The sequence below is a fragment of the Leiobunum rupestre genome, chromosome 11 (assembly GCF_980474605.1).
Source record: "Leiobunum rupestre chromosome 11, qqLeiRupe1.1.hap1, whole genome shotgun sequence".
Taxonomy (NCBI): domain Eukaryota; kingdom Metazoa; phylum Arthropoda; class Arachnida; order Opiliones; family Sclerosomatidae; genus Leiobunum; species Leiobunum rupestre.
Window position 1 is genome coordinate 7,010,872 of NC_143394.1, and position 11,589 is coordinate 7,022,460.

An 11,589-nucleotide genomic window follows, 5' to 3' on the forward strand; every position below is an offset into this window, starting at 1 on the left:
AAAAGTTACGAGAACGTTTTTTCTTAAATAAACTTATCAAAAGATAACCAAACGATGAAAAAAATTATATTAAAATCCAAGTATCATTATTTATAAAGTCAAATTTACGAATAACGAAGAGGAAAAACTAATAGTGTCTGCTTTAGTCGCTAATTTTATCAAGCTTTCAATGGCGAACCAAAGGGGGCGTAGCGATAGTTTTCAAGATTAGATATTAATAATCTTGACTGCAAAAACGGGAAATCTGATATAAACTCAAATAGTTTAAACAAATCTTACAAATTTTAAATTACAATTAGAATCGGTCTAATATTTTCAAAATCTGTAAATCGACAAATCGGCTGCTAACACGCGCTCCAACAGGTTTATTAACGTAACTACCGTCAATTACAACTAGCTCATATCATAAGTAACATAAGTATAACGCTTCCTATTGTTTTTAAGCTAATATCTTGATCGAACCTTTTTTCGACACTGACATTCCCAGGCGCGTAGCAACGTTTTCGATGAAGGGGGTACAGTTTGAAGTTGGTATTTAGCGCCCCCCTTAACCGTAATAAAAAACAACCAAATGAATATATTTGACAATCATTTTGGCAACCCTTTCCTGTTTGAAAAGGGGTACATTGTACGTCTGTACCCCTGAGTAACGTGTTATCGTCCTTGGTAGTAGTATAATTCGTTTTAGGCATATTTAGACACTAGGGGGCTCTGTGCTGAGATTGCGCAATAGCTCTGGAAATCAGTTCGGTGATAAAGTTTCCTAATTGACATACTTATGTTATTATGTTACTTATGCTTGTATTAAACCTGGTGGCAGAAAGATTAAACTCGTTGATCCACCAAAAATTCGGAAGTGCATGCTCCCTTTAAAGAGTAAAGGCGTTGCTATTTAATTTTGATTATTTTTTTTACTATTTTAGAAGATTGTAAAGCAACTGGTCACTAAGACAGTTCTCCGTGTTTCTGTCAATGAATTTCCCAATGAAGGTGTTGGTCAAAGCGTCTTGTACATAACAGTCGCGGACACTCTTAAATTTCCGTGGAAGGAAGGCGACACTAATTACATCAATTATTTTGAAGTTGGAGTTTTGAATTGCGATAGCCTTTGCTCCTTGCAAAAAATATTTGCTGTACGAATTATATATGTTTTGAAATTTTACATTCAATTTCTTATTTATTTTTTATTTTTTTAAGGTCTACGATCATTGTATAAGGAACCTAAATCCTATTCCAACTTCCGAAAATAACTTGGCTGAGGTACTAGCTTTTTATTCCTGAAATAAACAATTACAATAATAAGGAAATTATATATTCGTACACTTGGAATGTCTCAGAAAAACTTATGATTTCCATGAAAACGGGCGTGATTTGCAACAAGTTTCTCCATGTGCATTTTCAGCACGTTGGCAATGTATCCTTACTGACTTTACACATTCCAACTATGATTCTCCAAGTTCATACGTATATAATTTCCTGCTATTATTTAATAATATAATATAGTTTTATAACTTTACATTTAAAGGATGAAAATCTCATAGAAAAAACTAAGTTTACTTTTGCAAAGTTTAAGACATTTTTGGACAAGCTTCCAGTTTCATTATCAGGTCTTCAAGATCCGTACAATATCATTAACGATGACTTACCCGATGATCCTAACATTCAAGAGGTTCAAGCTATAGTTAAGAGCTGGAACGATAAACTTAAAAATGCCATAAACCTTATTCAAATTAATTATGTGAGATAATTTACTCCTTGATACCTTACACTGGGCAAAAATTTATAAATTTTCGTATTTAAGAAACACGAAGAAACTAAATCGTTCAATGAGCTTTTTGAGAGTGAAAAAGAGCAGTTTGAAATTAGCATTTCTTTACTAGAACAACTTCGTTCTAAAATGGTAGAAATTAATTTGAAAAAGTTAAAAGAGGAGAATATGTTGGAGCAAATTGAAACTTTCGAAAACCAACTTTTTGAAATTGAAGGGTTGTCGGAGAAAATTGAACAAACTTTAAAAGTCTTGGCATTGCTTGAAAGACTTTTACACGTAAGGTTTCTGATAACTAACGACTACGAGAATAAAAATGGTTACAATTGTTCTTTTAGGAATGCCAAATATTAGCTTCCAAAAAGGTTTATGAAAAAGCAATGATTTCAATTGTGGATAATTTAATTCTAATTTGGTTAATTTCGAGGCGATTCGGTGATGTTAAATCGTATAATCACTTATTTAAAGTGGTTTCTAAGTACATTTGCGACGAAGCCCTGAAACAAGTTGATTTTAGTAATATATCAAGTGTTTCTAACACAGAGGTATTGTTGGACATTTAATTAGAAATTTAAATATCTTACTTATATTTCTTTATAAATAGGTTTTGAACAATTTATCAGTTGCAATCGAATTTTTACTTTGTTGGGAGAGTGTGATTACGAAGTCAAATGTTAAAACCAATTTGGAAATCGGCTCTCCAAATTTAAATGAGACAATTTCAGTTCATGTGGCGCATGTTTTACAAGATTTTAGAATGTTTTTCAAGGTACCGTCAGTCCGTCAGATCAAACTAAACAGTTTATTGAATAAGACCTTTCAAAGTATATGGGTTGTCTTTGGAACAGGTAGCTATCGATGTTATCAATGCATCCGACGATATTAATTTAGTGAAGGGAGATGAAGACAAATTAATTGAGTCAAGAAATAATCTTTTACAACCAATATTTGACGTACGACATTTTACAATTTTACACTAAAGAAGATTTTTTACTCCGACTACGCTGAAGATGGCGCTACGCAACACTTGGTGGGCTTTGCCACTTCTTTTTAAAAGCAACGCACCACGCAGCATTCGTCGCGTGCCGTTATTAAATAGAAGAGGCAAAACCTCCCTAGTAGGAGTGGGCGAATAACCGAATTTACGAATAGTATTCGATTGTTTCGAATCGAATATTCAAAGTTAGAATGATTATCCGAATTTTGAAACTATTATTCGAAAAACAATCGTATAATCGTTTAACTTACCTCTTATCTATACGAATAATCGTTTGAAAACGAAAGTAAAACTTACTTTTCTTTCTGTAGCGTCGCCAAAGATTTTAATTAAATTTCTAAACTTTTGAATGATCTTTGAAAAGGAATAATAGTTTTAAAACGATTATCTCTTAGATCAAAACGATTGATCGTAAATTCGAATAATCGCCTCTTAAAAATCGATTAATCGAATTCAAACGAATAATATTCGATTAATCGAATTCAAACGAATAATATTCGATTACTCGAATTCAAGCGAATAATATTCGATTAATCGAATTCAAACGAATAATATTCGATTAATCGAATTCAAACGAATAATATTCGATTAACCGAATTCAAGCGAATAATATTCGATTACTCGAATTCAAACGAATAATATTCGATTAATCGAATTCAAACGAATAATATTCGATTACTCGAATTCAAACGAATAATATTCGATTACTCGAATTCAAACGAATAATATTCGATTAATCGAATTCAAACGAATAATATTCGATTACTCGAATTCAAGCGAATAATATTCGATTAATCGAATTCAAACGAATAATATTCGATTAATCGAATTCAAACGAATAATATTCGATTACTCGAATTCAAACGAATAATATTCGATTACTCGAATTCAAACGAATAATATTCGATTACTCGAATTCAAACGAATAATATTCGATTAATCGAATTCAAACGAATAATATTCGATTACTCGAATTCAAACGAATAATATTCGATTACTCGAATTCAAACGAATAATATTCGATTAATCGAATTCAAACGAATAATATTCGATTACTCGAATTCAAGCGAATAATATTCGATTAATCGAATTCAAACGAATAATATTCGATTAATCGAATTCAAGCGAATAATATTCGATTACTCGAATTCAAACGAATAATATTCGATTAATCGAATTCAAACGAATAATATTCGATTAATCGAATTCAAACGAATAATATTCGATTAACCGAATCGAATTTCGAATTGGGATATACTATTCGATTCGTTTCTATAATTCACTATTCTCCCACCCCTACTCCCTAGTGTTGCTAAGTCGGACTAAAAATCTTCCTCGTTCGTACCAAATAACGATATGAAATGGTATTGCATTTCCACAGCTCGAATTTGACATTTTTGATCCGTATTACAAAGATACCTGGGAAAAATCGTTTAGGAAGCTACAGAAACAGTTAAATAACGCCAAACAGTCACTTTTAAAACCCCGAGTCATTGAAGAAACTAAGCAGGATTTCGAAAAATGCTTACTCGTTATTCAACGATTAAGATTTGATGCCTTAATTCCCGATATAGATAAAACAAAAGATTATCAAGGTTTGCTGAGTTCATTTTTGAATGAGGTAAATTTTCAGTATTAAAATTATAGTTTCATAAATAAATTATGAATAAATTATGAACTTTATAGGTTTTATATTTGGAAAGCGTGGTAAAAAATGCCATATCTCTATCAGAGACGGAAATAAACGATAATTTATTATGGATAAATAGTACCGTACAAACTATTGAGAATGGTTTGAGACAGTTTGCAACATCCAGAGATGTTCGCGATTCCGCCAAATGGAAAGACGTCAAATTTCAATGCGACTTGATTTTAGCGCAGATCGTATCTTTGCGCGCTGAAAAATGTGCCCAATGGCAAAAACAGACCGAAGTCACTTTACCACTTTTAGTTAGCCAGGTTTTGCTAATTAAATTTGATCTGTCAAAAATTGATTTTAACATTTCTCGCGAAAGTACTCTGATGAAAGAAATAATCATCAATGGACGAGAAATAGTACAAGTCAACTATCCAGTACAATTAAAACAAATTATTTCAGAAGCGAAAAATTTAAGAAGTCAAGGGTTTAACCTCCCTGAAGGAATTGTTACGTTAATTTTAATGGTTTGTGAAAATACGTCGTTCATAAATGATAGGGCTGCGCGAGTAGTGGTTTTAAGCAATCGAGTCGGGTATCGAGTACGAAATTGTTTTTAATCGAGTATTCGAGTCGAGTCATATTGAAGTCGAGTAGAGTAATCGATTAAGATGATATTTTCTTTTATTCGAGTCAATTCCGGTAATTAGGAAATTAAATTTAAAATGAGTATAAACTAACTTTCAATGCTGAAAAATATTCCTTTAATTTAAATGAACCACAACTTTAGTAGTCTTATAGTGACTAGTGGGATATAAAAGACTAATATACTAGGCTACTAGCCTAAATATAATAATTAATAGTAAAATAACAATACAATATAATATTTTTTTAAATATTTATGTACCGTCTGTCAGTATATTGCTTAGGAAGTTAAGACTCCCGAGTCCTAAAGCCAGCCGACATCCGAACTCGTGAAGGGACACTCCAAATTAAAAGCAAAACTGAATAATATTGTTTGGAGAAAAACCGCGCAGGTGCACTACGTATTAAATAACGTGACCCATCCCCAAGGTCATTCAAAGCATTTACTGTTCGTACGTCTCGTAGGTACCGTTTATTATTGCCACTCCAAAAAGGGACCAAAACCCCTCTTTGACCTTAGAGCAGCTTATTCGAGTAATCGAGTACCCTACTTTGCAATTTTATGGTACTCGATAATCGACGAGTATTTTCCAATTACTTATTCAAGGTCGAGTTCGAGTACTCGACCTCAAAAAATGCCGAGTAATCGATAGAGGTCGGGGATGGTTAACTTTTATTCAATAGATAAAGCTCTCAAAATTATTCGTAAAACGTTTTGATCAAGTAATTTATATTTCTGTATTATCCGATTAATTTTTTGATAAATTTGTAAAATTAATCGGAAAAACGACGTTTTTTTCGATAGAAAGCTCAAATTTTACGAATAATACATGTTTTTTAATCATTTTCCGAAATATTAACCGGTAAATTTCTTTGTTTACATTTTTTCCCCGAAAAAAATCAATTTAATCATGGATAATGATTAATCGTCCCCGACCTCTAGTAATCGATAATGTTCGAATACTCGCGCAGCCCTAGTCCTTGTTCTTTTGTCTATCGAAAATGGCTTACAAATGGTGTTTTATAGGAACGTGATATTTTGTGTTACGAAAATGAGTTACGACAACTGTTTTTCGAATACTCTAAATTGCTAACTAAATTTCCTAGTGAGCAGGTCAGTTTTTGAATGTGATGATTTATATAAATATTTGACATTCGTTTAATTCGTAGTTACAAATCGTACTTCCAATATTTAAAGAGATTGATGAAATAATCAAAATGGGATGTAAAAATATGACGTGGTGTTCCATTTCAACACCGGAATACATCAAAGATTTTAAATTGGTTTGTATTATGATAATTCGATATTACCATAAGAGTATACATAGGTATGACACTTCCCCATACTCCCGACGTTAATCTATGAAATGTGTATAACGTGGTAAACGATTGACAACCTGAGAAATCACCACGTGACCACGGACTGCTTTTTATTACAGATCAGCCACAAAGCCTATTGACAATTAAGACGCTTTTAAATGTAAAAATACTTGGTAAATATAACGATGAATTGTTGAAATAACCATTATAAACACTCCTAAACGCGTTTTCTCATCTAGTTATCACCATCAAACCTAGGAGTAACAAACACAAGGAGAACGCAGCTAGCCTTTAAACACGCTAACGAAGGGTTGTGTACGAATTTCATTGGACGAGCGTCACGAGCCTTTACGCTGAACGTTTTAAGGGCGGGGAGAAGACAATTTCCGAATTTTCCCCTTCCGACGGTAGCAGTCGCTAAAGCGTCTAGCCAATGAAAAACGTACGCGAGAAATTCCACGACTTTTGACGGGCTGCGTTCTCCTTGTGTGGGGTGTTGTGTTTGTTGCTCCTAGATCAAACTAACCTGACAGCAAGAAAGTGTTAGGGCTGGATAATAATAAATACTCTTTTCAGATTATTCTTGTAAATACGGTGTCGGTTTAGTTAACCAAAGTTATCTTTTTAAACTATTCTCAGTTGCTGGTTAAGCTTGGCAAAATATCTAGTACATTTGGCGGAAAGATACTAGCCCGACTTTCCGGTAAATCGCCGGCGGGAATTTCGAATTTCGCCTATTTTCTGTTGAATCCCTAAAGGTTCCTGCGCGTGTTATATTAATCCATTTTAGAAATGTCTATTGCGTAAATTTCAAAGTGGGATCAATAAATATTTAATGTAAATTATTATTTTTAAGCTTAATTAGAGCGAATTTTTTTAATTTACGCTCCTAATCAGTAACCAAATTGTTTTATTTACGTTTATGTACGTCAACGTGGTAATCTCGGCATTACCTGTTCTATACTTACTCTGGACTCACCAAACGGATTTTTTGACATATGCCTCACTTGAAGTACAAAAAATAAATTATTAAAACTGTTTTTTAAATCTATTCTATGTTAATTAATTAACGATCGCTCTGAAATATAACGCAATAGACGGTATTTTTCAAAATTATATAACGCGCGCGGGTATACTTAGAAATTCAACCGTAAACAGGCCAAATTCGAAATTCCCGCCACCGATTTACCGGAAATTCGTGCTAGTATCTTTCCGCCAAATATACTAGATATTTTACCTTTCTTAACCTGCAACTGTGAATAAAATAAAACCAAAATGCATTAATTTATGACGATTTTTAGCCATACTGCTAATTACTCTCATGCTATTTCATTGGTCCCCTAGAACTGACGTCTTTCGCGCTATTGAAGCGTATGACGGTGACAAATTTCCTTCCCCCTTACTTGTAGCCTGGGGAAATTCAACCATGATACCCGCGGACAAACTATCCATTCTTGCTACGATTTTCCTGTTAGTTAACGGGTGTGACAGAATGTCATTATCATAAATAATTTAGTGTCATACTTATTATATATGTTACTAATGATAATATAAAAATAATTTTTAATTCGAAGGTGATAGAATCAACTTCCGTAGTAGCTGAATATATCGATAAAGTTCTAAATGAAATGGAAAATTGTCGTAATTCGTTTCAAGAAACCAATTTAATTCTGCTGAATGGGACGTCAAGTTTTCCTATATATAAGGTATTTATATAAAATGTCAAATGATTTAAATTAATCAATCGTTTATTTAGAATTTAGCAGAAAGACAAAATGAAACTAAATCAACCGTTGATGAAATGGTTCAAAATTATAAAAATATTTCTCATTGTTTGATTAAATTGGAAAGTTTGATTCACAAAAGCGAAACCGGTTGTTGCAAAGAATTGAATCTGTTCTACGTACATTGGCTAGAAATAGTTTACCAAGAATTAACATCTGTGAGATTCATACAGATATTTCAAACAAAAATAATTTTCTATTATTATTAATATACTAATAATCTAATCTAATTTTTTAGATGGTCAAAAGAAATTTAAGAGATGTTTTAAATGTCATATCTTCGGGCAAACCAGTATTTGAAGTGAAACTAGTATTGTTACATAAAGAACTCACTTTTGAACCCCTCCTGCCTGCTATTTTGAAAAGTGTACTCTTCACCGTTATGGATGTAGTCAAAAGGTATAGCAAAGGATATATTTAATAATCGAAATGCTATTTTTCTTAGGGATTTGAGATTTTCAGATCGCAGGGGCCGAGGATTCGGACATTTACCAAAATGCCGTACACTTGGTCGAAAATCGCAAAATCTTTTAACTCTCTCTATGAAATCCCAAAATCACTTCAAAAAGTACTGATAAAATCGCCAAAATCTGTACGAAATCCCGGAATTCCGTACAAAATAATGGCAAGTGTCCGACCCCTCGGCAGGGGGTTATTAGATGAACTTTCTTGTTTTTGGTGTTTATTTTCTTGGCTTCCTATTGGACAATTTACATCGGTTCCTAGGAGCAACAAACACAGCACCCCACACCAGGAGAACGCAACCCGTCAAAAGTCGTGCATTTTCCTGCGTACATTTTTCATTGGTTAAACGCTTTAGCGCCTGCTGCCGTTGTAAGGGGAAAATTGTCTTTCCCCCTGCCCGCTTCTAGATTGGTTCAGCGCCACTTGTACTTAAAATGCGATAACACACACCTTTCTTATTAGAACAGAGTCTCTAAACCCAACGGTTCTCGAGATAGTTTTTGAATGACCTTGAGGACATGGGTCAAGGTCATTGAGTTTGGTTTCATCTAATGACCCCCTGCGCGTGCTATACGATCCTATGAAAAATAACTTTACAATTATTAACTTTGGATCGTTTTTAGTGGACACCCTATATAAATAAATACAAAAGTGACATAATTACCAAAAGTGTGACAATCCCTGTACTTTCGTTTTAATGAATGCTCGACTCGAGATCGACCACATAAAGACTATTTATTGTCGACTTTCTGGATCTTTTTTTAGTCTATGGTATTATATCGTAGGTAGATGGCGATAGCGTCTCCGCAGAACGACAAAAAATCAAAAAATTCACTAACTTTGACCAGTGCTACTTAGTTCCTCCGTTCCTCACTACGAGGCGTTATTTGTTGGTTTTAACTTCCTTCCCTCCCCAAGGCATACTTTCCCTTCTCCCCTCCCAACTTGTATTTCGCTCGTAAAATTCATTAAGAAATAGGTCCGATTGACACACTTTTGGTAATTATGTCCAGGGCCATGCAGAGGGGGGGCAGAGGGGGGCAGGGGGGCAAAATCCCCGAAAAGGGCCCATCGAAGAAGCTCAAGGGGGGGGGGTTGCAAATCCAGATAACTTGGGAAAAGTTTTCAGGGCTAAAGGGGGGGGGGTGCAAATCGAAGGGGCCCGCGAGTAGATTTGACCCCGAGTCCCAGGATACCTCTGCACGGCCCTGATGATGTCACTTTTGATAAATACAATTTTGGTATAACTAACGTTGAAATGTAATCTTAAAAATTATTATTTTCCATCTTAATAGCGCAGATAATTTTACACGGTGGTTAAAAGGAATGTGCATAACTGTAAATGATATATCGGTCGATAAAAGGGATGAATTTACGACCTCAAATTCATTTTATTCCGATATAAGTCAAGAAACCGATATTTTATCAATTTGTAAAAATATTGAACAGTCGATCCATTCTGATTTGGATAACTTGGAACTATCCGTAGCCAAATTAGAGAATTTTAGATTTCTCTGGGCTCTAGATCCAGCGACTAAATGTCAACAGTTTTCTAAAGACTCTTCTAAAACGTCTTATTATAATAATTTCAAATACTTCTCGTCTTTAAAATTGAAGGTGCCTTTTTAATTTAAATGTTACGGTCAATTTAAAAATATATATTTTAATTATTTTTTTAGTTGGAAAATATGGCCTCAGAACAAAAATTTGGATGTTTAAGTCTTAATTTAAAAGATTTCCAACTTAAGATGAACGTTTTAATTAATAATTGGATCAATGAATTGGGTATAATGCTTTACGACGTTGTTGAACAAAATTTGGTCGATTTGCATAATCAGCTAAAGGTATTTTGAATTGGAAACAAGTGGCGGCTCTCTTGTCGTACCTGTAGGCAGCACGTCCAACATTGTGTAGAATGGACCTATTCCTATTTCCTCCAAGCCGCAGATTTTGAAAGCTGATGATAGTATTGGGGGAGAAGAAGTTATTTTAACAGGGTTTTCATGTATTTTATCTCTAATTAATTTATTTAACACCAAAAATATACGACAACCCTGTTTTCCAGTCATTGAAGAACAGGTTTGCCAAGAATCTTTTTATGTAAAAGAACGATAAGTGCATGGAAACCTTGTTAAAATATCGTCTGCTTCCCCAATTCTAGTCTTCTTACGACGGAGGCTTAGCGTCACATTTTATTACAATAATAAAAATCTTTATTATTTTATTTTAATGTTTTAAATTTTTTATTCTGTAATAGGATATTTTAAAGACTTTTGATATGGTTGGGGATACGGCTGAAAAAAGAAAGGTTTTAAAAGAAAATGTAAGAAATGTGGCAGTTATGATGAGATCGGTTGAACAGTCATTAAGGGATTACGAAGATAAATTAAGAATTCTTTCACAATTCAAGATCGTGGTAAGAATAAGCATGTGGTTTATAGGCTTCGAGCTTAGGAAATATAGCACCATCTGCCTTAATATCCGTCAACTAAATATGTGAAGAAATAGCAGACGAATTTTGAATTACTATGTTTTTCGGTTGAACTTTCAGTTGTTGTGTAGAGAGAATTTTGAACGAGCAGACAGCTTTCATATATTCAATTTCAAACTCGGTCGGTAGGCGGCGATATTTAGGAGCAAAATTTAAGCTACGCACGAAGCCTATACTGAAGAATATTTTTAATGTCTAAGTAATTGGTTATTTCAGATTTACAGAGAAACATGGTCAAAAATTAAGAAAGTATCGGAAACATGGCAACAAATTCTTAAATGCTGTAGAATATTTAGCGCGGTTCTGTGGTTTTAAATAATTTTTATATGCTTTTATGATACATAAATAAAAAAAACCAATTCTGTGAAATTTTTTATTAAAATCATAACATTAGAGTTTCACCAAAATGAAGAACTACAATAAATCTGCAGTTTAAAAATTCGCGGAAGACGTTTTTGTCGCCCTCTATCGCTTCTAGATAAT

The 11,589-nt window shown here is 33.5% G+C and overlaps 2 protein-coding genes across 5 annotated transcripts; both read left to right on the forward strand.

Annotated features, from left to right (window-relative positions):
* The first annotated feature begins 804 nt into the window (after positions 1-804).
* LOC149921232 (uncharacterized) lies at positions 805-7,129 on the forward strand. 3 transcript variants are annotated; one of them, XM_090163399.1, is made up of 12 exons: positions 805-856; positions 924-1,133; positions 1,198-1,260; positions 1,526-1,738; positions 1,802-2,047; positions 2,107-2,313; positions 2,373-2,537; positions 2,617-2,721; positions 4,147-4,386; positions 4,452-4,928; positions 6,074-6,160; positions 6,217-7,129. In XM_090163399.1, the coding sequence occupies exons 5-12, from the start codon at positions 1,898-1,900 to the stop codon at positions 6,403-6,405; spliced, it is 1,620 nt and encodes a 539-aa protein (XP_090019525.1). In that variant the 5' UTR covers positions 805-856; positions 924-1,133; positions 1,198-1,260; positions 1,526-1,738; positions 1,802-1,897; the 3' UTR covers positions 6,406-7,129. The 3 variants fall into 3 exon arrangements, with proteins under 3 accessions (XP_090019525.1, XP_090019524.1, XP_090019526.1); XM_090163398.1 differs by having other exon boundaries at positions 1,526-2,047; XM_090163400.1 differs by having other exon boundaries at positions 1,608-2,047.
* Positions 7,130-7,285: 156 nt separating this feature from the next.
* Positions 7,286-11,589, forward strand: LOC149921233 (dynein axonemal heavy chain 10-like). Of its 2 annotated transcripts, XM_090163909.1 has the most exons (8): positions 7,286-7,836; positions 7,941-8,072; positions 8,123-8,308; positions 8,389-8,549; positions 9,911-10,232; positions 10,295-10,459; positions 10,873-11,031; positions 11,323-11,589. In XM_090163909.1, exons 2-8 carry the CDS (start codon positions 7,995-7,997, stop codon positions 11,419-11,421), a joined length of 1,170 nt encoding a protein of 389 aa, XP_090020035.1. In that variant the 5' UTR covers positions 7,286-7,836; positions 7,941-7,994; the 3' UTR covers positions 11,422-11,589. The 2 variants fall into 2 exon arrangements, with proteins under 2 accessions (XP_090020035.1, XP_090020034.1); XM_090163908.1 differs by having other exon boundaries at positions 7,286-8,072.